This window comes from Tympanuchus pallidicinctus, unplaced genomic scaffold (genome assembly GCF_026119805.1).
Source record: "Tympanuchus pallidicinctus isolate F22 unplaced genomic scaffold, pur_lepc_1.0 scaffold7, whole genome shotgun sequence".
In the NCBI taxonomy this organism is placed as follows: domain Eukaryota; kingdom Metazoa; phylum Chordata; class Aves; order Galliformes; family Phasianidae; genus Tympanuchus; species Tympanuchus pallidicinctus.
The window spans coordinates 26814815-26841752 of NW_026294791.1; the positions used below are offsets into that span (position 1 = coordinate 26814815).

The 26938-nt window shown below is 43.2% G+C and overlaps 2 protein-coding genes across 2 annotated transcripts in view; one reads left to right on the forward strand and one right to left on the reverse strand.

Moving 5' to 3' along the window:
* NIBAN1 (niban apoptosis regulator 1) overlaps positions 1-17748 on the reverse strand; it is a 59050-nt gene extending 41302 nt beyond the window's left edge. The window contains exon 1 of the mRNA XM_052665668.1: positions 17619-17748. Coding sequence (XP_052521628.1) covers positions 17619-17673 — 55 coding nt within the window. The 5' untranslated portion in view covers positions 17674-17748. The remainder of the gene's footprint in view (positions 1-17618) is intronic.
* Positions 1-26938, forward strand: part of LOC128072182 (uncharacterized) — a 406177-nt gene that overhangs the window by 205013 nt on the left and 174226 nt on the right. The window lies entirely within an intron of this gene.

Genomic DNA, 26938 nt, shown 5'->3' on the forward strand with positions numbered 1-26938 from the left:
GCTTATTCTATGTGCAAAAAAAATGTAAAAAATATTTCAGGATTCATCTCTGACCTAAATTAAACACTGGCCTCAAAGTACAGACATTTATGTTTGCATGGCTTCTGCAGCACCACAGCCCAATGTTCCCATCTCCAACTCAGGAGCTGCAGGAGTCCTTCTGTTGCAGCCTCTCGAGCACCCTCCTCTTGCTGTCTTTTGACATGCTGCTTTCTCAGTAAACAGTTGTTTTTAAAATTGGATCTCTGGTAGAGCTTCACAGGAAGTCACTCTGAGTCAAAACCACACGGACAGTCGCGCTACAAACTTTATCAAGCTGAGAGGGGAAATGTAACAGACGTGCATCTCACCCAACAACAGAGAGAAGTGGTCATCCCCACCAGCTGACAGCACAGGCTGTCATGGACAAAAAGAACTTCTTGTGGAAACCAAGAACCAGTATATAGGTTCTTCTATCTTTACTAAAAAGAACAAACTGAAAATATATATGAAACTACTGATAGTGATGGCAGTAAAGATGCAACTGCAGGAATTTTGTTCATGTGCAAGACAAAAACATGGTTACACAGCACTGCAGCGTGAGGCGAAGCTTCAGTATCCCAGAAGACATACTGCAAAAGATATTTTCATCATATCATATATCCACAAGCACACCCAATGCTGCAGAACAGTGGCTAGTGTGGCTCAATGGTTTTCTGCCAGAAAATGAATCAGCAGACAAATAAATGCTTCTCAGTTATGGCATTTCCAAGAAATATTTCCCAATGTCTGATGAATCTGTGCCTCGGCTAAGGGAAACTAGACCAGTTCTCCTTGCTGATAGTTCATTCTCCTGTTTAGAAAAGTAAAGCTCTTAAATACAGCTGCTAAATCTTTAGAAAGAAATTGAAAAATGCTATGAAAGATACTATATTCATGATTTGAAAGAAAAACTTTCAAGTATTCTATAGAACGTGTTCCTTGCAATAGAAGTCACCCCGTTTACAAAGAAACCCTTCTCTGCTTCTCTGAGGAAGACAATATCCTCCATCAAAAGTACAGCAATTCACTGAATCTTTAATCCTGCACAAAAGACTCCTTCCCACTGCTGTAAGAGAGCAGCAGCCAGTGCTGGCAGTCCAATACAAAAGTGTGTAACCATTGCACAGACCTGCTCACCAAACCACATCTGCAACAGTCCCTCCCAGAGTGTTACAGATGGGAGAAGAGGAAAATTGCAGCTCCGCAATGCACAAAGGCCTCCCAGCAAGCTTTATAGTCCATGTTAGTTTAGAAATACCACTGTGGTTCACAGGAGGGGAGGTGTGCTGATGTGCTCAGCTGAACACAGGAGACCAGGAATGCTTCAGAACGCACTGTGTGAACGAGTACTTCTGGTTTTCTTTACTCACACCTTACTCACGGCACAGCTGTGCTGCCTCAGGCTCAGCTCGGTTAGGTCCATCCCTGAACGGGGTGCAGAGGGAACAGAATCGGCTTCAGTGGAGCGAAGGAAGCTTTCCCTTCCCTCACAAAGCCATTGCAGCTGCTCCAGCAGCCCCTGCTATACAGTCCAGGGACAATCCATTGGCAGAAGCTGACAAAACAAGACAAAAAGATGTGAAAAGAAAAGAGAGAACAGCAAACAGAAGACAAGAGATGGCCCTTAGGCTGTCTGAGCCTTCTGAGCATGGAAAGACCTGCTGGTGGCCTTCTTTTCCCTTTCTGCTCTCACACAAAATTGAGCAAGACCATAATCAAGAGCCCAGTATTTCCAAAGCATGGGAATTTAACAAAAACAAACAAACAAACCAAACAAAAAAAACCAAAACGAACCAACCAAAAAGAAGAACCATGTTTGGGAAGAATTCAATGCAAAAATAACAGAGGACAAATATAAAGCAACACCTTTATCTCACAGCCGCTCTGAGTTTTGAGGCCTAATTACTCTTTGTCCCAGCAAACCGTTGAGAAGCATTTATTTTCTTTCTCAGAGTCCTATTTTTAGCCATAGCTCAGAGAAACGCCGGAGCCCCGCTGAGCGTCTGCCTGCAGCTCCCAGCCGGACATGGGGCTGCCTGCTGCGATGGGATGGCCACAGCAGGCAGGCGGCCCCCAGGTGGAGTCTCCAAGCTGTCTTCTTTCCTTCACTAAACCCCCATTTCTATAGGGTGGAAGAAAGTTCAGATGGGTTACAGTCCGGCCCCTTGACACTTTGCCAAGTGTCATACATTATTCTTCTCTTGCCTGGACACATTTCAGCTTCTTCAGCGTTCATGAAAGCATCCCTGAGAAGACGATGTGATGAGTGCCGCTGTTTGTTTGTACAACTTCAGAGAAGATTTCCCAGGAGGAAGTGATAGTCAGCTATTGTATCTCTCACTGAACCTGTGTTTGAGTCTCCTCTGTTTGTTTGTACAACTTCAGAGAAGATTTCCCAGGAAGAAGTGATAGTCAGCTATTGTATCTCTCACTGAACCTGTGTTTGAGTCTCCTCGTCTGCTCGGTTCACCCACCTCATAATTTCAATGCTCCTTCCTTTTTTTTTTCTTTTTTCTTTTTTTAAATTGCCTCATTTCCTCTCCATTCATCTCCTACATTCAGAAGGGCTTGTGACAACACAACACGTCTTGAAAGGAAAAAAACAAATCAAAACCACCTTCTTCCAGCTCTGTGTTTGTACAGTAGGACCACATAAACTTCCAGGCTTGGAAAAACAGCTGGGCAAGTTATTATTAAACAGAGGAAATTCATTCCCAAGGATTTATTTGGGAATGGTTTGGCAGGTGAGTGCTCTCCTGCGAATTCACAGTAAGCCTGCAACCCTTGGGGTTTAGCACAACCCCCATGAACAGCCAAACCAAAAGCACTTGTTTGCATGCCACCACAGCCTGTGGCAATGCATGTATCCACACATACAGCATCGTGAAGCTGCACAACAAGAATGTGTTAAAATGGCCTGGTTTCTTATCTACGGCAATCTTTGATGGTGATGCCTCAATCAGTGCATTAACAGACTGCCTTCGTTGCTCTTGCTTTTGTCTGATCAATGGTACAGCTCTGGTTTCGAAAGGCGTAGCCCTTTCATCATGGGACTCTGTGAAGCTCTCCTGTATCAACCCCACCTGGGCTACTATCCACATGGGTACTTCACCTCTTGCAGAAGAATATGGTCCTCTATTTTGTTTCTCCACATCAGTCTTTCTGTGTTTTGTAAAAGGTTTTACTTAAAGGACTCAAAAACAAACAAACAAACAAACAAAAAACCAGCCCTAAGAATGCCATCTGCAAGAGCTGATAAAAACTAAGAAAAAAAAAAAAGCTTTTGTGTGATAAGAGTTTTATCTGGAAAGTTGACATACATCAGATTAAATTTTCATTTTCTGAACGCAGAAGTAATCACTTGCAATGCTACTCCAAACATATTTAGCTCCTGTCTACTGAACTGCACTGCAAGTGCACAGTAACAGCTCATTTTACCGGGGAGGCAGCCAGGCAGGGAGGCTCATTTACAGACCACAGCTGGGGACAAAGATACTGAAGGCACCTTTGACAGCAACAGGGTCACAGAATGTTTACACTGGTGCAAGTCTTCAGAACAAGAACTGGATTTGGGTCACTACAAAGAACTACGGTTATGTGGATATACTTTGAAACTTCAAAATTATACAGCATATTTTTCACTCTGTCTTTCCCCAAAACTTAGGTTACTGCAAAACATAGAGGAGGGCCTGTAAGAATGTCCAGTTTTTTTCTCCAACCCCTGTAGGGCCACTCTGCAAAAACTGGCCATGAGCCCCTGTCAGTGCCCAGTATCCACAAGCAGCCTTATTTTGACTTTCATCTAAACCTGAACTCTTCCAACAGCTGCTGGCATCACATTTCAAGTCAGGTTTGAGTTCTCTGATGGTAGTTTAAAATCAGGCTGCATCTTCTGCCTCTTTCCCTGGGTAACCTAATGAGGCTCAACAAAGTAAAATGCAAAGTTTTGCACTTGGGTTGAGGTAATCTCAGAATGTACAAAGACTGAGAGAAGAACTCCTTGAGAACAGCTTTGCTGAGAAGGACGTAGGGGTCCCAGTAGATGAAAAACTTAACATGAACTAGCAATGAGCACCAGCAGCCCAGAAGGCCAATGGTATCCTTGGCTGCATGAAAGAGGGGTGGCCAGCAGGGCAAGGGAGGTGACTGTCCTCCTCTGTTCTGCCCTTCTGAGGTCCCATCTGGAGTACTGCGTCCCTTCCTGGAATCCCCAACATAGGAAAGATGTGGAGCTTTTGTAGAGGATCCAGCGGAGGGCAATGAAGATGATCAGAGGGCTGGAGCACCTCTCCTGTGAAGACAAACCGAAGCTGGGCTTGTTCAATTTTGAGATGAGAAGGCCACGGGGAGACTTCATTATGGCCTTCCAATATTTAAAGAGAGATTATAAACAGGAAGGAAATAAACTTTTTGCACAGGTAGATGGTCATAGGAAGGAGGGAAGGCTTTAAACTAAGCGATGGGAGATTTAGATTAGATGTAAGTTTTTTACTGAGAGTGGTGAAGTGCTGGAACAGGCTGCCCAGAGGCTGTGGATGCCCCATCCCTGGAGGTATTTAAGGCCAGGTTGCCCTGGAAAACCTGATCTAGTACCCAATCAACTGATCGGCAATCCTGCCTGCAGCAGGGGCTTGAACCCTGATAATCTTTGAAGTCCCTTCCAAACCAAGCCATTCTATGGTTAAGAAAAACTCATTCTCCAGAGAGTAGTCAGGCACTGGCACAAGCTGCCCAGGGAGGTGCTTGAGTCACCATCCCTGCAGGTGCTCAAGAAATGTGCACATGTGGTACGGAGGAACATGGGTTAGTGGCCAGCACTGGTGGTAGGTGGACAGTTGGGCTAGATGATCTTAAGAGGTCTTTTCCAACATTAATGATCCTATGATTCTTGAGAAACAAATAAAGGGAAAGCCACATCAATCTATTTTCCATTTTCATTTGGGATTCACACCTCAATGACGCTGTATCGCAGGATAAGCAATTCATTTCTATGATGTGTTCTCCTACCTAATAGCATCCAGCATGACTTCAAAACACTCCCACACATTTCTGAATCTACATACTTTGGAAACTCCATCCCCCTATCATTACTCCAAAAGACCTCTTCATTTCTCTGCTGCCATGCAATCATCTCTTCTGACCAGTCATGCAGTAACAAAACTTCGTACATTGGGGCGTCACTTCTTCACTACTCACCCTTTCAAGCACTGCTGAGCAAGTGTTTCACCAAGAGTTTCACCATCAGTTTTGCATAAAGCCAGCAGATTTATACAAATAAGCCAGCTCTTGGTTAATCAAAAAGCAGAACAGTAAAAAGGAACACTGAATGAGAGTAACAGGCTGGGAATTTTGGAAAAGTTTTTCATAAAAAAACGCCACTATGATTCATAAGTTTTTCATATTTACAGTGCACAAGCATGGCCACCAGGAGAGAAAGTGTTAAAAATGTGCACTATATGTCTCAGGTAGAATCTTCTGGCTGCTAAAGTTTGGCTTTACAGTGAGTTACAATTTTCTTGCACATCTCATAAATTCAGAGGTTAGCACAACAAAACTCAGGCCTCAGATCTAGCATAAAGGTTTCCAGTTTTGATGCATGTCCCTCTCTCAAAGCATGAGCTTGAGGTAACAACTGCTAACTACAGTCTAGAAGATGCAAGGCTCCTTACAACCTCTTTTGAATCAGTATCAAGTTCAAGTCCTTTTATCGTGATTCTTTCACTTTCAGAAGTGCCTCTGTCACTAAAATGATAATATATGTGGTGATGATCCAACGATTTGTTGGGAAATTACTTGAGTGCCATCAGTGTGACACAACTCCTTGTGTCTGTGGAACTGCTGGATGCTGATCTCCTGTGTGCTGACTACCTCTAGATCCAAGCCAAATAATTAAAAGCCCAATCATAGGATCACAGAATCACAGAACTGTTCAGATTGGAAAAGACCTCAAAGATCATCAAGTCCAACCACAACCTAACCATACCACCCTAACTCTAACAACCCTCTGCTAAATCATGTCCCTGAGCACTACATCCAAACAGTTTTTAAATACATCCAGGGATGGTGACTCAACCACCTCCCTGGGGAGCCTATTACAGTGCTTTACAACCCTTATGATGTTCTAATGTTTCAAATTTTTGCATGGATCTGTGAAGAGTATCTGCTTATCCTATCTCAGAAGAACCTTCTGTAGGAAATGCATGCATCAAAGCCTGTCTCATTCAAAGATGAACTAGCACAGAGCAACAGCAATATACCTGGAGCAGATAATCCAACCCTGGAACCCAGACTTAGCAGATAGCCTAGCATGCCTTTTCTGAGACACTCCTCATTTCCTAGGGCTCCTCTAACTGGCAAAATGCTGTATCTCAAAATTGAAAGAAAATACAGAATTACAGAACGTAAATAAACATTTAAGATAAAAAGTAGAACTGCTTCGCTAGCCAGCACTTGATTTTGTGTTGTGTCTTTTTCCTAAAGTTATTTAAATGAAAGTATTTTAAGTGTATTAGAACAGTCATTTTTTGCAAAACTGCTCTGGAAAGCTCATTTTTAAACATACATTCTTATTTGCTTGTCTACTGAATATAAATTGCATATCTTCTGGCAAACGTCTTATTCAGCCCAGAATAATTACACATTAGAGAGATGCCTAATAAGCTAATCTTTAAACTCCAGAGATCTAAAAAGAGATCTCAAGGCATGTTTTATGAATATGGAATGGCGTCGGCTGACAAATATACGGCACAGTCTATATTATTGTGGTTGCAACCAAGAACCACATGAATCAATATTATGGGCTGGTTTTGCATTATTTGAGATGACAGGACTTTTGAAGGAAAGCAAGAGCATGTTTTGAAATCATGAGAATCCACTATGAAGATCAAAGAATGTTAGGGAAGCATTATGGTAAAGAAAACACTATAACCAAAAGAACATAAGCATTTTATCAATAGCATGTACTTTACTGGAGGACTCTGTGAGGTTTTAAAAGTCAAACAGCTGCCATGAGAAGCAGCAATGAACAGGAATACTTGAATTTACAACTAAAACTAAAAGAGGACAGAACTGACAAAGAAATATTTTCAGTTACCATAGCCATATTGTTTTAGACTTACATCAGACAAAAGCTATTTCAACAGGAAAACCTGTCTTAGCCAACAGCTGGAAAACTCATAGTCTTATTCTGGAAGGAAAGAGGACTCATTACTTTTTACAGATGTCTCCTTTCCCATCATCCAAAAGAAGCTGAAGTAATGAATAGAGAGATGGGCCCCATCTGACAGAGGGATTTCACATCCTCCCAAGACTGCGCACACTCACGACTCTGGCAGCGATTCAGATGACACTACTGCATCTAATGATAGCAGAAACTCAACCTGGCCTTTGGTACAGCGTCTTCAAATTCAGCAGTCAATTTACAATTGGTTACATCCCTCTGAAAACTGCACACACCCTCCAACAGCAGGACTACAGACACCTCAGCTGTTGCAGGGACTGGGTCTCACCTTGATAGGAATTTCAGTTCATGTTCACAGAACTAACACCTGCTGATGCCAAGCCTTACCCAAAGTGCAGCAGCTTTGCAGCTGACCACACTTCCTGCTGCCTACATATTTCAGGCACGCTAAGGAAAAGCCACGCAGCAAGATTAATAACTGCCAAACCACAAGCTCTTACTCTGAATTACCACATAGTGTTTACGCTCTTACCAACATATTGTGTTGTGCATTTCTGTGTTGGTAACAGCCCTGTGCTGTGGCACGGTGCCAGCCTGAGCCATCCCTGTTTGGTAGGGGATGTGCTGAGCAGCTTTGCGTTTTTGCACGTGCTGGGGAAGTCGGTGGCTGATTCAGATGGGCGCCTTCCTCCTTCATTCACTGCGGATCCAGCTCCTTTTTCCAGGCTGGCCCAGTGCTGCTCTCACTTGGCTGCTTTACTCCAGCTGCCAAGGGACTATCGCATACCATTCCAGCCCATGGTGCCCAACCTCTGCAGACAGAAGTCCTCTAAAGAAGCTCATTTTTCTTCGGACCTCGAGTGTGCAAGCAAACAGGACCTCGTTATGGGCCTGCTGGGTGCGCCTGCTCTCAGCATCTCCAACTCAAATCCAGGAGGAAGGAACTGAGGCAGTGGGAGGGAGCTATGAGCTACATGTATTCTTCCTTGTCATCGTATCTTCTAAAGAAAGTCAATAACAAGGACAATCAAATCTACAAAGGAACTGCTCCAGTGAAAAGCTCGTGGTCATTCCACCCAGCGGCACGGCAGCTACCACAAAACCAAGCGTGCATGTTGCAGCCATTCCATAAGGAAAACATACAGCATATAATTAAAATACTTAGCTCAGAAGGAATGAGAGAAATGAGAGCCAAATTCTATCGCTGGCCAAAAAATGCAGTGTGGCCCATGTAACAGACTGAAGTGCTGGGAGTGTTTATGCATTTGGGCTGAACGCACAGCAGACATCTGAAATGGCTTTGCATTTCCTTCCCTACTCTATTTGGAGGCACTTATAATTTAAAACATTACTTTGAGCTTTTAATATGATATCAAAAAGGACCTTGTTCCCTAAAATAAATGCCTTTCAAACAAAAATAATTCATTATGCATGAACAATTTTAATGGTTGGGAGTGACAGGGATTTTGACTTGAGATACCCTAATGACCTTAATTCCTAACAAGCATTATGCACCTAGAAGTGAAGTTAAATCAGGATTCAGGATTTCAAGATGCCTTGATTTCTGGATGCTAAACTGCATTAAATCCCACATGAACATCCTTCCATATTGCATCAGACTGGTTTTCATGAAGAGGCTGACAGAAGCAGCTATTAGCATCATCTTCTATTTAGTACTGATTCGATTCTACAGCTGAAAAAGTTATTGGATTTCCTATAGATCAATTTCTTCTATTAAATATACTGTGAAGGCTGAATGGAGACTTTGGCACGGGATGTAAATACCTTCTGCATGTAGGTCAAGTGCCAGTGAAGCTCACGGAAACTGGGAGTGATGCCTATCCTATGGCCTTTCACGAGAATGCTCCAGAGCTCTTTCCAAAATGCAGTGTCTGATTTATGCCACAAGTTGAGTGAATGGACAAGGACGCTCTCCCAGACTGCCAGATTGCTTTGGATAGAACATTTTTTATTTCTGAGGTAAACAGAACATTTATTGTGTGTGATATTCAGACAGACATATGTGTATCCTTCACAGAAAGCACACTTGGATTCCTGTGTTGAATTCCCCTGGATTAAATCCTCCTGTGCAGCACACACAAGGTTCTTTGTAGGATTCCTGACAGTTTAGCAAGAAGGGTTTACCAAAAAAGATCCCAAACCAGGCTGGAACAACCAGTGGCTGCAGTCTAGCAAGGCTGCTGTGCACTGTGCAGGACATGGTCATTTTGCATTCTGCAAACGAGGGTCTCTGCACCTCTGTGTGCTGCAGTGCCATGGAAAAATATGTTCAGCCCATTGACTCTGGTAAATGATCTCCACTTCTGGCCTGGGAAAGCTGGCAGACTCCTAAAGAAAAATACTGAGGAGTCGCCCTGGGTCATCTGCACTGCTGGATGCACTCCCACACAACAGAGGGTGAACAGCACACACTGTTGCACTACAGCAGCCTCACCTTGATTACTTGACTTGAATAATAGAACCATTAAAAGGTAGGAAAGATCACTAAGATCCTCAAGTCCAATCCCACCCGACCATGCCCACTAACCACGTCCTTCAGTGTCACACTTCCAGGGACAGTGACTCCACCACCTCCCTGGGCAGCCTGTGCCAGTGGCCAACCATGCTTTTTGAGACCAAAGTTTTCCTGAAATCCATCCAGAAATGTTCAGTCCTGCTCCCTCGTGCATTCCACTGCAACTGCACAGCATCAGGTATCTGGACTTCAGTTTTCACCACTCCAACACCAGAGCTCTTTGCCTCTTGCCCTCTTCATGCTACAGCTGAAAGAAGGATAAAGGAACCTTGATTCCCTGCTTCTTGGCCATACCTGGAAAGCCCACTGCAAGTTATCAAGGATGGTAAAAACAGCAAGTAAATAACTACAGAACCTCAATTGTGTTTTAAAGCAAACGAAAACCAAGAACTCATGTCTCCAATGTGTCTTTTGTTCAGTCTGTCCCCTTCTATGTCTACTTGAAACGTAATGAAATGCATCATTAAGTTGTGTATGTATATACATACATCTATTTACAATACTTCTACCTCCCTTTGCACAAAGGACGAGAGGCCTTTCAGGAACAAATCAGGTTTCTGAGCAAAAATCGTGTTAGCCATGCATAAGACTCTAACTGCAACCTGACTTCTTCCCCAAAAGCACCATAAAAGCCACCATCAAGTTGAACCACCTTACAATTGGGTGACACATTATACATCACAGTATCTGGATATCTCCTTCCAGCTGTGCTGAACCTTCACAACTGCTGACACTGCACATCAGTCTTTTTGCTGCTGCTTCCTGGACTGACAGCACAAGAAGCAGTGAAGATGCTTTTCTTCTCTGCATCTAAAAATCTGATTACATCTGAAAACAACATCATATAATCAGACCAGTGTGGTACCTGCCCCATTCATTGTGGAGCTCTTTAGGTTTGTGCAAAGTTGGAAATAGCCAGACTTGATTTATACTTTAGGCAGGCATGCACCACCCTTGGGAACCAGATCTTGCCTCTTTATCTGTGGCTTATTGTGAAGCTGGACAAAGCACATGGCACTCACGACAGAAGCTTCCAGGTGGTTCCTTCTGCTGTCTTGCTGTGATTTACAGAGGCGTCACAACTGGGAAGAGAGGGAGCCCACTGGAAAGCTGGGGTAAGATTTAAAATGGACAAATCCCTGAAAAACAAAGCACTGGGTTTGTCAGGCTGCCTGCCCAAAATGAACAGGCACAGCTCCTCATATGTGAAATGCTATGCCACCATCTAACAGAGAGGCTTGGAGGGAAGAGCAGCTGATGGATGTCTGCAATGCAATCCGCAGCTTGGCTGCAGGAAACCTTAGAAAGGAAAAAAGAAAAAAAAAAAACAACACCAAATCTGGGGCTCTCTACTGAATGAAGCCAGTAGAAAAAAAATAAATAAATACCAAGAAGCTGCTTTGCATCCTGCTCTCCCCCAGGCACCAGCAGCAAGGACCTCAGATCTGTGGACCTTTACTCCCAATACAGCGAACTGCAGAAAGCCATGTTCACTGTGTGGCACTGCCTTTCCCTGTAAGGGTGGACAAGCTTATCCATTTTAGCTGAAGTTCCCTCAAATATGCAATCAGAAGCAAACACTCTGCATGGAAACTTCCGACTGAAGACTGGCAAAGCCTCATTTTGCAATTGAAAACAGTGGAAAGTGTCTGGCAGAATAAATTACAGACAGTGATATTACTTTCTAGAGTGCTCCTAAGCCTTTTGTTTTTCTCATTTGCTCACACCCTGCCATTAAATTTTTGCCCAAAAATAACAAAAGCATGTTTTCCCCTTACTGTGACCTCAAGAAAATACATGAAAATCATAGAATCACCAAGGATGGAAAAGCCCCCCAAGATCACTCAATCCAACCATCCACCTACCACCAAATACCTCCCATTAAACTATGTTCCCCTGTACAACAACAAAATGTTTCTTGAACGCCTTCAGGCTCAGTGACAGCAGCTGTGATTTAGTGCAGATGATGCAAAGTATCACAGAAAGCTTTAAAAATTAGCCCATAGGATAACAAAAGAGAGGTGCAAGACGAGCATTACTCATTAGCTGTATGCTGAGTGCTGGGCCAGTGGTGGCATTTTTGGAAACTCAGAGAAACAATGCCAAGTGTCTCCAAAGCATAGGGAAACACCCTTTGGCAGCAGCACATTTCCAAACACTGTGCAGGAGGCCAAGTTTTTCAGCTGGAATCGAATGCACACAGAGATCAAACCAGCAAGCAGCTCCACTATGGTTTTCTGTGAGCAAGCCATCCCCAGCAGCAAGCAGGGGTGTTTAGCAACACTGTGCATGCACGGAGAAGCTGTCTGAGCTTAGCAAAACCTGCCGATGCCTTCAATTGGGAACATAAAGCTCAGAGGGAAATCCCAGATGTTTTTATAATATAAAGAAGTCACTGCCAGCTCTTCCTAAGGCTGGCTGCGAAAGCACTTAGCATCCCCACCTCGTGCTGCAGACATCAGCTCTGCAAGGCTGACCCTGCACCAGGAACTGGCACAGATTCCTCTTACTCTGGCACTCCCTTGTCCCAGGCCTTCATTTCTCTGTTTCTTTTGCTTGTGCAAAGGAGGCTGTCCTGCTCCATTGAGGGTTACAGCCGAGCTGCCAGGCAAAGGGCTGGCACGGCACCCTCAGAGATCCCCGAGCATCACCACACACCCACAGACACCTGCCAGCCATCCCAGTCAGGTTGGGACAGCACCATGCCTCCACGCACAATGGGCCCTTGCTGCACCCAGCAGGAAAGCACCTGAGGTGGTGGTTTACCTGGCTTTAAAAACAAGATCCAATAAATGAATACTAACAGTGGTCAACTGTGCAGAGCTTCATCTCTGTGTTTTGAACTGGGGAGCAACTGATGGAGTCTCAAGTAGCAACTAATACCACAGAAGCACAAAGATTAGATGCTCCAGATTTCAAAAATTAAAATGTTAATTAAATACCTGGAGAAATGAATTCGCCAAAATCTTACCTTATGAGTAACAAGATAAGCATCAAAATAGAATCATCACCAAGGTTTCTTAGTATGTCAGAGTGATAAAAAAAAAAAAAACACGGTAAAGCTTTAGAAAATTCAGACATGCTAATCCTTCCTCCATACACATTTGCTCCATTTCAGCAAGCTTTAATCTTGCTTTCATCTAAGGGCCAGCCTCATGTTTCATCACTGTCCCTTCAGTGCAGAAGCAACTAGAATGCTTGCATGCCCGTTCAAAAGCCTGAAGCCATTTTATTTGTTCATAAAGTGAGAAGAAGACTGTGTGTTTATTATATGCAAAGGCAAGAGCTGGAGAAAGAAGTGCTGCAGTAATTTAAAAGCAGCCATGAGCACACTGCCCACGAATATCACAGAATATGTGATTGTGATACTATGAGTATCATCCTTCCCGGTCCAGACACTGTTTTTTAAGCTTTACTGCCCAAAGGCATCAACAACAAAGAAGCTTTAATCATCTGAAGGACTATCTGAGAGCCTTCTTGCTCTCCTTTTAATATCTATGAAGTTTCCACCAAAGGCAAAGAGTGCCTTCTAATTTGTGGCCGTGCTTTAAAATCTTCCAAAATCCTGAAATCTTCACGATTTTGGAAAGCATCAAGTACAAAAGAGCAACAAACTCCAAACACAGTGTAGCCTTCCCAATTACAATTCGGGGGCCAATGTGAACACATTTCTTACCTTCCCTATTATACAGAACTTCTTGATATCCTGTGCTTAATCCAGCACTGTATGCAGCTTCTTCTACACGAGCAGTAGCAAAGCACTTCCTACAAGAGCAGTAGAAAAGTCTTCCTTTCCATCCTGAGCTTTACTTTCACCCACAGTACCACAAAAAGACCTTTCCCACCAAGTTCTTCTTTCCCAATTATCACACTCAGCTGTACCAACCACGACGTAGCACTGGATTAAGTGGTTAGCTTTGGTGGAAGAGAGTTTGTGCTACATGGGGAAGGAACTGAACCCAGCTTCCCATTTGCTTTGGCAGAGGCAGAATCTGTACCATGAAATGGCTAATTGAGATTTCTGCATTTGTGAAAACCTCAGACCATTTACAGATGTGAAAAGGCAGTGATCACAATCTTTTAACTGACAAATTCAAGCACAACATTTTAGCTCCTTCTCTGATGAGGGAAATTCTCTTCTTTGTTCTATGTGCCAACTTATAGAAACCTGGCAGTGGCACTGAAAATTAATGAATAGAACTATGCAAGCAGTAGAAATTGAACAGAAAAGTTATCTCCTGCCTTGGTGTCTCAGCACTGAAATCTGAAAGTTACCGAGCTCAGTAAATGCTATTCAAGCTGGGTGGCAAATTCACCTCCTATCAGTCAATGCCCTTTGATGTTCTTTCCTTGCATTCAGTCAAAGTTAAAGTCAAGCATCTTGCCCCCGTGAATTAAAGAGCGCAGGAAGCAAGGAGAAGCAATCTCTACTTTCCAACACAAGCTCCAGTTTATAAAACTAGGGGATTAAAATCTGCCACTGGCTCCAACAGCAACACCCTCCCAGAGGAGTAAAGCTTCTCAGAAAGTAGATAAAAGCAAACAGATTTTTCCTCAAAACTTCATTTCTTAAGACCTTCAAGAACTTATAAACTTAGCAAGATGCATACAATGAGAAACTAATATCCACAGTGCAGTATGAATTTCCCATCCATTTCCCTTTCTTTCTTTCTTTCTTTCATTCTGTGTAAGCAGCAATTATGCCCACTCCATGCAGCTATGCTAACCTGTGGAAACAAGAGAGAGGATTTCCAAAACACAGAGAGACATAACTTGTAACAGGCTGAGAGAAAAGGCTGTAAGTACAGCCAGACTTTAACAAAACTCCGTTGGACTTGCAGCCGTCCACCAAATTAAAACCAGAAGGTCCTACACAACAGCTTAAAGCACAAAATCAAATATACGGTCTGAGCATCTGTCCAAAAAAAAGGCCAACTTTTCCACAATTAAATCCCAGTTACTCTCCCACCTTCCAACACCCCTGCCCATGGCTGTGTGTACTCTGGCTGGCTGTGGGCAAGGCTTCCAGAGCTGCATCTGGCACTGCAGTTCTCTCTCTCCTGACTTCTGCTGGTATCTGTGCATATGGTTTCCTGTCAAGCCAGCAGCAGATCTTGTTATCTTCTCTTTTCACTGAAGGATATGAGAGGCTGCTCTTCAGTCTCTACGACTTGACAGAACAAGAGGAGTCCATCTATCTTTTAGAGCTACGCTGTATCTTGCAGGAACACATCAAAAGTGTTTTATCCTTGTACAAAAGAAAATCTCATCTTAATTAGTACCACACTAAAACTCATAGGCAAAGCAAATGGCCATTAAGAAATGTCTTGCAGACGCTAAGTAACAGCTCTCATTGTCAGATGAAAGGAAGGATGAGGTGGGGAGGCCTGCGAGAAAAAAAGCCCTGAGCAACAAGAACCCATGGGAGTTATCACCCCTTGGCCACAGCTGCCCATCTGCCTAAGCAAGAAAAGAAATGATGGAAAAGCAGGAGAGGAAGGAGGAAAAACAGCTTTTAGACAAACAAACAGATTAAAAGCATTTGACTACAAAGCCTTGTCCTCCAGACAGCTTGACTTTTACAGCAATGGACAGATTGGATATGATCAAGTATAGCGAGCTGCTTTCATAAAAACAACTGGAGAACTTCAAGTTTTTTGCACATTACACCCTTTCAAGACATACCTGTTGAAACTGCTGGCAGTGAGTTTTTAAAATCTCTCTACTTCCCCAAATTCAAAAACATTTGTTCCCAAAAGACCACAGAGCTTGGTGTACCACCGTGTTGCTGGAGCTGCAGAAACGGAAACTGCTGTGTCCTGTGGGGCCATTCCTCCCTCAGAATCATGAAGGTTGCAAAAGACCACTCAGATCATCAAGTTCAATCATCAGCCCATCACCTCCATGCCTGCTAAACCACATCCCTCAGTTCTCCAACACCTCCACGGACAGTGACTCCACCACTCTTTCTGAGAATAAATTCTTCCTCACATTGAACCCGAACCTCCTCTGGCCCAACGTAAGGCCATTATACTTCATCATTTTCCCTCCCACTGTCAGACGGGCTGCCTTGATTGATCCCACCTGAAAGCAGAGACCCCTAAGCAGACTTTGTCAGCTCCATTTGGAATCTCCAGCACAGGGTATGCTACTAAGCTTTCCCTTTATGGCACTTTCACCTTTTTCTCCAGTTTCATAATTGCACTCTGAGTGCATAACGCCCCGCTACCTGCCCATACTGCTCCCTGTTGGGTACAACACCCATTGAATACCATTGGACAAATCATGCAACAAACACCTCCCGCCACAGGTTTAGCCCATGCCTCATCAAGCTGGGAGCACAAATTGTTCTAACAAACTCTTTTCGCATGATCAACTGCCAGTCTCTTAACTATTACTGTCGATTCTTTAAACTCACTTTCAGTTGCATCTTTCCATCCTGAGTAATTCCCATGTGGTCCAACCAAAATCCTACAAAGGATTATCTCCTCCACAAGTCTTTTTTTTCTTTTTCTTTTTTTTTTTTTTAAGGGCTCAGTCCAAAAAAACTAGAGAAAATACTATACACTTTTGCCAAAGTGGGCAAAGAGACTTCTGGAAATTACAAAGCCTCTAAATCTGTATGCATGTTGATGAAGAGACCATATCAGCCGACTTCTTCAGCCTTCAGCCCCTTGTTTCCATTTGTTACTGAGAGTTTTCTAAGTAACCTAGAGGACTTTACACTGTTCGAAATTACCATTATGACAGCAAGTAATCCAATTACCGAGAGCAAGCAGGCAGCAGTCCTGCTGCACATGGAAGAAAAGCTCAAAGTTTACTTCTTGTTCCACCTACGGAATCAGCAGCTGAGTTGCTTCCCTATGCGGGCCGGGGGCCCGAGGCACACACCGGGCAGCACCAAGTACCGCATCCTGCACGCTCCAGCCTGAGAGCTGCTGCCCCGCGTGGCGTAGGATGCGATTCGGTATAGGATGCTCCTCCTGATTGCTTTTCCTTCTGGAGGTAATAACTTAAGGGCTGACTCTGCACAAAGTGCCTCATTAATTCTTTTGCAAAGCAAGAGTCGAGAGCGGGGCACTCTCACTTCCAGTAAGACAGTAAGCTTGAGACAATGATTTCATTATGTTTTTGACAATGATCTGCCTGTACACAGGCTGGGCAAAGCGCAGCTGTGCTCGGTGTGCTCTAGGCATGGGTGGGCACCTCACTCCGACAGTGTCCCCAGCCCAGCCCAAACACATCTGAATCGCATGTCCTCCTGCACTGCTGTGAAGCAGCTAAAACGCTCCCGAATCTCTTTACTGCAGTAATTCAGCATCAGACTTCTCGGGCACTCTTGGCTGCCCTCACTCACACACGCACCTGAAGGACTCTGCTGTGGAAGCGCGATGTTGGCGGTGATGTGGGAATGTGTCAACGATAAAGGAATTCACAGATTGCTCCCCTGTGGCTCCGAGGGGACCCGGGGCCACCCGCAGCGGGGCAGCGCTGAAGGGACCTCGTAGACAAATCCACACACCTCTGCCAACTGCTTTTGGGTCAAAGCCCATCTGACGTTTGGAAGTCTTTGTGCTGTGACTCCCGGAGACCCGCAGGGCCCCTTTGCAAATCCCTGAGCCGCTGCCGTGCTGCTGGCAGGCAGGTGAGAGCACAACGCATTCTTGCAATTACCGGCCCTCAAATTAACAAAAATACACCCCAAGACGCACCCTGGAGAATGCAGACTTTAACAGCGTGACAAGCACACACCTAAAACAACTTTGACATTTTCACTCCTCGGACCGTCCGAACCTCCCGCCCAAGCCGCAGCCCAGCGCTTCTCCCACCGCAAAGCCCCACGCAGCCGGGTCCCTCCGAGCCGAGCCGCCGCCGCCCTACCTCGGATGTAGGCGCACTTGCTGTCGTCCAACGGCCCGGAGGCTGAGCCACCCATGCTGTCGGCGGAGCGCGGAGCGGCTGCAGCCGCCGGGGAGCGCTGCCGGGGAGCCGCACCGCCGCCCGCCCCGCACCGGCAGGCGCCGCCCCGCAGCCGGTTGGAGGCCCGGCCCCCGCCGTCCCGATGCCGACCCGGAGACCGGCGCCGCCTCATGGCCGGGCTGTGAGCCTGCGAGGTGCGGTGGCGGCGCTGCCGTTAAGGGCTGGGCCATCCGGCACGACCCCTGCGCCGAAGGGTTCCTTTGCACAGTAAGGTTTTCACTGTGGCTGTCCACGATATGCGACTCGCTAAGGTATTTTCTTCGGTTTTGCAGTTTTCACGGTGCCGGCTCGGTTGATTTGAAAGAGGCAGCACGCCACGGGTGTAGAGATAGGACAAGGAGCGATAGCCTAAAACTTGAACATAGCAAGTTCCATACAAATGTGTGGAAGAACTTTATGGTCAGGGTGACAGAGCGCTGGAACAGGCTGCCCGCAGAGGTGGTGGAGTCTCCTATGGAGACACTGAGGATCTGGCTGGACACCTACCTGTGCGACCTGTTGTAGGGAACTACTTTAGCAGAGTTTTGGCCTCAGTGGTCTCAAGGTCCCATCCAACCCCTTGGATTCTGTAATTCTATGATGCTGTGCCCAATAAGTTCCGCATGCAGCTGGTGAGTTCCAATACACATGGGTTGTACTGAAGACTCACAGTAACTGGAAGCTCTGTATCTTAGTCCTAAATACTCCTGATTCTGCTTGCACACACCTCTCAGCTGCTACAAAACCATTCTAAGTTTTGCTTGAGATGGTGATGCAGGAAGTACCCTCCGAGATTAAAAACTTTCAGGCTGAAGCTCAAAGCTTTTAAACCAATGCTAAACTAAGGCACCTTGGAAATACTGAAGACAAAACAGAAGCCTTTGGGTAATACCAAGTTTAGTGTTCTTCTAAAACGGTGCTTCTGGTGCTTTCTGTGTCTGTAAGCATCTTGGCTGAGAATTTAGCCTCATACTAAATGAGTGCACTTCAGAGGTGCAAGGGGGGTGAGCCCTCCACCGGTGTGTTTGATGCCTCTGCTTGGAGGACCACGCTTACCAGCAGGAAGGCAGCTGCTGTGGCTGCTCATGGCATGTCTGTGAGCAGTGTGAGTAGGTTGCAGAGAGGAAACGCACTGTATGCTGTCCTGCATTTTGAAGCATTTCTGCAGGGTAGAATTTGGCCTCCAGTAAGCGCTGCTTATCTGAGAAGCCTTTCCTCATGTACAGCCTTGTGCAGGATTCAAGTCATCTCTGTGCATCTGGAGAGAGCACCTATGGGAAATCCAAGAGTTTGACTGGCTTGCTCTTCTGTGTCATCATTCAGCACTAAGAAAATACACCCAATCCCAGAAGCTCAGTGCTCCAGAAGAAGATGCCAGTGTGCATGCAAAGAAGGGGAAATCTCTCTGTCTAATTACAGTGAGGGTGAAAACAAAATGAAAACAGATTTTTATTTATAACATTTTAAGTGTCAGTAGAATCTGATCCCCAAGATGCTCAAGCACTTCAGAAGTGCTAGCTAATTAAAGAACATAATTTTCCTTTTAAGATAAGGAAATGCTGTATTTTAATATCAAAGTTTGTATGTTCAGCAGCTTAAAAAAGATTCCGTAAGAAATGTAAGCAAGGTCAGATATAAACAATCTTCCTTCTGCACTGTTTAATAACAGACCTATCCTTCTCCAAGATAAGAATTTGGCCCAATTGGATTTTAATCTGATGTAGCATAACCACACTGAAGCTGTCAGTGATAAAGTGACACTTCAAAACAAAAACACCTAGCAAAGACAAAACAAGTTTGGTTTTCTCTGTGAAATTCTGATCTTAAGGGTGAAAAAAAGCTTCACTTCTCTCCTGAATCACTACTTCTCTAAATAGCTGTTTTGTATTATGGCCTAAAGGGTAACATGATGGAGCTCTTCCATATTCCAGAGAATGTGAGTGCCTGAACCAGCTGAAGAACGTCCTGCCTGCACCTCCTCCCAACCAAGAAGAGAAGATCCATCTCTGGTGGTGGTGTAGCATAACGAAGTACAGATGTGGTTTCTGCATCACTGGAGCCCAAGATGTACACATGGTCTGGATCCATGAGGCAGCCAGTGAATGTACTGGGATTTCTCATAGCCAAATATGTGCCCTATACAGACACTGTGCTGCTGTATTTTCTATCAGCCTCCTGTTTTATTTCAGGAGAGGAGGAAGAAGGAGACTCCCTTCACACTCACTGCTTTATCATCTCACTGTAATTCAATCCTGACTTGACTAAGACATAAACTTGACAACAAGATCCTTTCTCAACACAAGCAGCCATAGCATGCAAGTAATAAACTTGCAGTGGTTGTTAGCCAAACACAGCCTTTACCATTATCACAAAGCTGTTCAGCTGCAGACAACTTATCAGACAGGCTGATAAAATCTGTGCCCAGCTGTGGGCCACTTCCTCTGTGTACCAACACTTGTCTAATTGTAAGGTGTGCAAGAAGCCACTTGCTTCAATAGAGTACAAAACAGCACCTGACTGCAGCCTTGCTTAAGAGGAACTGCAGGGTTCATCCTACATGTACTCTTCCACAACCTTCTTGGTTGCTTCATAAGCATAATTTTGATACGTTTAAATGCTTCTGCAGATAAGCATAACCTTATCAATCAGTGGAACAGATTAAGTGAGATGCATGTGATATCCACTGGGAGAGAAATTACCCAAAACTACTGTACATGATTTCTACAAAAGAAAGCAGCCATTTAAGTCAGCTGACTTCTGTAAACAGAAAAACAAGGTGCTCTTGACAGACAGCTGCAATAACAATAAAACCATTGAGAATACATAATAATTATGTACTGCCAGAAGAAACTGTTAATCATTATTGTACAAATGTCAAAACTAGGTTACAGAGAGTACCAGGGAGACATATCAAAATATAAAAGCAGCACTTTTCTCAGGACAGACTGTTTGGTGAAATATATGCAGACTCCCTCACATCTCAGTAACACAGAAAAATGTTACTCTTATGGGCTATTTTCAGAAGGCTTGAAGGAAGTCCTAAGATGTAGCTGGGAAAGATAGTCTAACAGAATCACAATTGTTCTGGGTAGAAAAAAAAAAAGTATTTTGATAATATAGCTTTCAAAAAAAGTAAGGGAGTGGCACGAGGTACTGAAAACCCACAGACAGGTGAAGAGTAGATTCTGATTGATTCTTAAGGAAGGGCTTGACAGGAAGATAACTGTGAAAGATAGCATATGAAGTGCTACTATATTGTAGGGAAGAGAGAAAAATGATGTGTGTGGTAACTATTCAAAGAAAGAAACCCCCAAGTTTTGTTACTTCAGAAGATACAGATGACAGTCTGAAATACTCATCAGGGAGGAAAAGCGAGGCAAACGTATACTTCAACAGCAGAAGATATCTTGGTAGTGAGATTTTATCATTTGTAAAAGAATCTCTATCTTTCAGTAGTACTGTGAGAGAACACAGTGTACAAGATGGTGCAGGACAAAACGTGATCAGTTTTGGGGACCTCAGTACAAAAAAAGACACTGAGGCACTGGGGCGTGCTCAAGGGAGGGCAACAAAGCTGTGAGGGGTCTGAGCACAGGCCTGGTGAGGAGTGGCTGAGAGAACTAGGATTGTTTAGTCTGGAGAAGAGGAAGCTAAAAGTGACCTTATTGCTCTCTCTTAACAGTGATAGGATGAGTGGAAATGCATTGGGGGAGGTTCAGGTGGGGATATTAGGAACAATTTATTCTCCAGAGGAGTGGTGAGGCATTGGAACAGGCTGCCCAGGAGGTGGTGGAGTCGCCATCTCTGGAGGTGTTGAAGAACAAGGTAGATGTGGCTCTGGGAGATATGGTTTAGTGGTTTAGTGGGAAAGGTGGTGATGAGTTGACAGCTGGACTTCATGATCTTGGAACTCTTTTTCAACCTTAACGATTCTGTGATAAATGTCATTTTAGTCCACACAACTGAGCCCAATCCACAATCCAAGAGATTTTAAAAACTTTTCAACAATTAAACCTTCTTATAATGTGCTAACAGTGATGTGTCAGAGTTCAGTTATTCCCTGCTAACATTTAATAAATACATACACCTAGCTCACAGTGAGGCTCAGGTGGACATTGGCCTTGAGACAGAGCTAGGATTTCCAGTCTTAGTATCCAAACAGCATATATCTTGTTCCTCAAGAATACACACTTAGAATGGAACAGTAGAAAGTTTGGAGTAAAAAACTTTTTTTTTTTTTTTTTTTCTTAGTCATTCATTAAAGAGTGAAACAAGGTCATGACTGCTACACTGTAAATGATGGCTATAACTTGTCTGGGTCTTGATACTTGAGTAGGAATGCTTGAACACTTAAGTCTTAAAGACATTAAGTAAAGCAAAACTTGAGAATGCTGCTTAAATAAAATCACTACTCCAGAATTAGTAGGGAGGCATCTGACTAACTGTATACCTCTGAGAGAAACTATTTTCATTTCTTTCCTATCTGTAAAGGCCCTTCACTGTGTCTTTGGTTCCCAGTTCACTTGGAGTACAAAGATTTGTGAATATGTTCTGTTATACTTTTTATAATCAGATACCCAAGTTCTTTGTTTGCATGGCGTATTACTAACTTGAATATCATGATTGTTTTTTAAAAACATTTTCTAAAATTGGCCTATTATAAATAAACAGATTCTCTGGAGTACTGCTCTGGACATTCTGGTCATAGAGAAGGATGTACAGTCTGGACACCATGAAGACTTGCACAGAAAAGTCCTATGAAACCAGTAACCTCACCAGAAAAAGAGACTGCACCTTACTTTAACTTTGAAATAATTTATCCCCAGCCTGTGGTGAACGGCTTCCCCTGTCCATCTCTTCCTTCTCTTTCAGTTCTTACTGCTGAAGTTGCTGGCCTTAACCCTGCCATTTGGGAGCTTAATGAGATAATTGTTTTACTCTTGTTCTTTTGATACCAGCCTTGTGACTCTCTGAAGCTGAAGAATGCCTTTGGAAGGCTGGAGAGGCAATGCTGTATCTAGAAGAACAGGAAAAGTAAAGAGGTTCAGCAAACCAAATACAAATGGGAATCAGTATGGAGGAAACTCAGTTTGTTAGGACACAACACTGAAGTAAGTGTACTTGGGAAAGGAATGAAGTTTCTGAATAGGGATATGAAATTCAGAATCCCTAACCTGGTGTTCTTGATCTTCTTTACCATAAATTAAAGAATCCTAGAGATGAGAATTGCCTCTGGCTGTTGTCTACTCCATTTGCCTGTCCTAGTGGCTAAGGAATTATGTCTTTTTTGTTTATGCACAAATTAGAATACACTGTATGTGTTGAAATGCTCTTGTTTACTAAATACACAAATTACATTTGGGAAATTCAAACACTATTTCCTTCTTAGTCACTAGGTTATGAAATCTGTTAAATGACAATGCTGGAGGTGATCTTCCTGCTCAGCTTGCAATAGAGGCTGTAATTTAATTAGTTAACGACAGTCTCATGTCGAATGCAGCTAACATACAGGGCCTCTGCAAATTCATTGTTGATGCAACCTTCCTCACTTGATGCACGGATTTTCTCCCTTAGCTTGAAACAGAGATACTGTATAGAAACAGTATAAAAAACCACAGCTGACTGCACTTTCTACAGCTACAGAAGAGCAGATTAAGAGACAAAGCTCAATCTGTTGAGTCAGCAGAAATTTCACAGTAAAAATCCATCCCTTGTAGATTAAATGGACTCTATTTCCTCAAAACAGCACCCACAGCTGCTTGGGAAGACAAAACCAACAACTACATAAGTGGTGAAAATTCATATATAGGGTGAGATTTGCAGGAGGCTTTTAGCACAGGTGACAGAAGGAGCATCACATAGGGCGCAGTTGTATTAATGGAGATAGGCTGAACAACAAAGATGTGACCAAAACTTTCTTCCCAAGCAAGGAGATGCTCGTGTATTATTAACTGTCTTCCAGAAATACAGTAGGCAAATGCTGCAGAAGCAGAATGATCATGCAGACATGATTAATAAAGGACAGGACTATACTCTCCATGACATCTGGGTTTGTGTCTTCTGGGCACAGATGGTTATGGTTGCTTCTTTTTTTTTTTTTCCACAGTACATTCATTAAGTCTAAACACAGGGTTTAAATGCAGTCTTCCTGTTCCAAGTCTCCATTTTCCATGGAGAAGCTCCTATTGGGAACCTATCCAAGAAGGCATATGCAGTGATTGAAATGGGATTTGCTAAACCATCTTGCACACTGAATGCATTACAAGAGTTCAAAAGCATTACCAATACACAAAGGAGAACTGAAATGTTTGGCTTTTTTTTTTTTCTTTTTTTTTTTTCTCCTGTCTCTCAGAAATGATTGTCTTCACTGCTTAATTTTCTTTCTAGATAATTTACGGAAACCTTAGCACTCCTAGGTTTCTAACCATAGTAAATGGATCCTAACATGTTTACAAGTTCTGTTCATGAAGCTTACCTTCTCAAGTCCACAAGTCCATCCATTGATACCTAGCTTCTGACCTGGGGAAGCTACACAGCGATAAGCTTTCCCAACAAGGGGCACAACATACTAATCATGTCAGTGGGTGAGGTACCTGCTGATCCTTGTAATCCTGTTAGCTTCGTGCTCCTCTCTGTCTCATTTGCAGACATGCAAGAATTTGCCCATGCAAGAGAAGCTCCAGCACTCTCTGTGACATGATTTGTTTGTGAATGGCACAATTTATTTGTTAGATCTGCTGCAGTAACGCTAACTGGTATATAAATTGCTGAAGTGAGAACCAGGAATCTTTGCCATTTATTATAACCAAGACTTACTCAGGTAATAATTCTTGGACATGGAGTTCTTCATTGTCTCCTAGGAGAAAATGTAATGGAAAGATGGAAGAGTATATTACTTTCCTTTGCACTGATTTCCTTACACTAACTCTCCTGCTCTTCTAGTCGTTAATGTGGGCAGCAAGTAATCTGTTATTTAGCTTATCTGGCTTGTGTTTGCTCTAGCTATCAGTAGAGCAGTTGCTGTATCTTACAAAACATATGTCCGTCTGTTGCATTAGCATTGTTTTGTTTTATGTTCTTCTGTGTTAAACACTAAAACATTTCTTTAAATATACTTCTGCATTACTGCTGAGCAGCTCATATACACATGCCAAGTGCAGTGTCTGTTATGTCTCTTACAGTGATTAATGCTGATTTGTCTAAGCACTATGGTTTGCTGCAGTAGCAGTGCAACATACAGTCTTGATCTATACGACTTAGAAAGTATCTAATATCTCCTTTTAGTTCAGTTCTTTTGTGCACTTCTATATGACAGCAATCCACTTACAATTGATAAGCTCTATCAAATCACTAGTAAGACTGACTTTTTCAAGGCAGTTTAAATGTCAGCACTTATCTCGCTTTTACAGAAAGGAATAATACGCAAAAATATTGCTTGCTTTTATATACACACATCTATCACTGTAACTTTGGTATTTTTGCTGTACTGCATTGAACATACTGGCACATTCATTGTTGCAAAACAGCCTTCTGCAGAAAAAAAGAAAAAAAAATCATGACTTTTTGGGATAAATTTTAGCAGAAATCTCTGTTCTCCTGGCTATTCAGATAGTGCAGATTTACTAAATTGGTTCTGATCACAGTCTGTTGCAATAATGTTCGTGAGTGCAATGCAGCTGTTGCTTTTCCTTCCTTTTCTGTTTCATAATAAAGTTAGTATTTCCATAGGCACTGAAATCCTCTCTTTCCTGACATGAAAGAAAAAAAACATTCTTCTGTTATTCAACTTACTTTGAAACATGATGATTAGGAATATTATCACAGATCACAGAAAAGTCTAGGTTAGAAGGGACTTCTGGAGACCATCTGGTCCAACGTTCTGCTGAAAACAGGGCTGTTGTGTTCAGTTGTCCAAGTCTCTGTCAAGCCAGATCTTGAATATTTCCAGTGAGAAAATTCTACCATTTCCCTGGGCCACCTATTCCAATATGTAATTGTTCTCACCATGAAATTTTGTTCTATTTATACCCAGATAGAATTTCTTCTAGAAGCGGCTTTTTTTTCGTCTTAAACTTCATGTGTTTTCTCTTGATGTGGTCAGATAGGCAAATAACTAGCACTTGCAAGTCTAAATAAGCAAAAGAAACAGCAGTGGCTTTGTTTTATTTCTGATGATGTCATGTTGAATACTTAGTAATTGAACTACCTCAAGGCTAGCTTTTGTCCAAATAATAATGTGCAGCCACAAACCCTCTCCTTGCTGTTTTGCAAAGCCTACTAAGTACTGGACAGAACTCAGCAGTCGAAGTACTCTGTCAAGTACTGAGGAATCAGTGAAGTAGGCAGGAGGTTAAAATTAACAGCACTCCTGTTCTGCCATGGCCACTCCATTTTAAAAGTTTTTCAAGGACTTTGTCTACACAGTATAATTGCAAGGGTCCAAACTGCTGCCAGAAGGCCTCTATTCAACTCCTATTTTGTGCCCTGCTGTAGATTCAAAGCAGTATGCAAATCTAAACTTGTAGTCCTGCCAACAATTACCTGTTGCTTGGTGCAATGCCCAGAATAAAACCCTGTAGAATTTTAGACTCAAGCCTCCGTTGCCCTGGTATATTACTATGGCTTTTTAAACAATTGCAAAAAAAAAAAAAAAAAAAAAAGAGAGAGAGACGATAAAAATGTTTAGATTATGGAATGAGCATGCATAATGGTTTGGCTACAGTTCCCTTCTCTTCCCAAAATATGTGAAAGAATAACAAGAGGAAATACTAAAAAGGACCAGCAATCCAAACAAAAGTTGTGAGGTCAGACTCTCACTTGTTCCTCCTTCCTTCTCTTTATCGCTGCTAGCCACTTTGCTGCTGGCTCCAGCTGAGGGGACTGCGTGCATTGTTAGCCCATGGACAAAAACAATAAACGGCAAGAAAAGATTTCATGGGTCCCTGGTGATATCTTGAGCTGTTCCAAAGAGTTGTGTGGTGCAGAATGAAAATCCTTTGAAAACAAGGAAACAGAAACTGAAGGACCTGCTAGAGATCCTTAATTCCTGTCACTGTCATGGGGAATTATTCGTGAGCTGCACAAATGACAGCTGTATTGACTGTGTTTAGGTGCATCTGCAAAGGATGGTAAGGTAAAGCACTATATTAGCTTGGCAAGACTGTAACTGCAACTGACAGGGATGAAGTAAGGACTCAAACTAATTCTGAGGGCTTTTAGTGGTACAGAAACACAGAATAGAC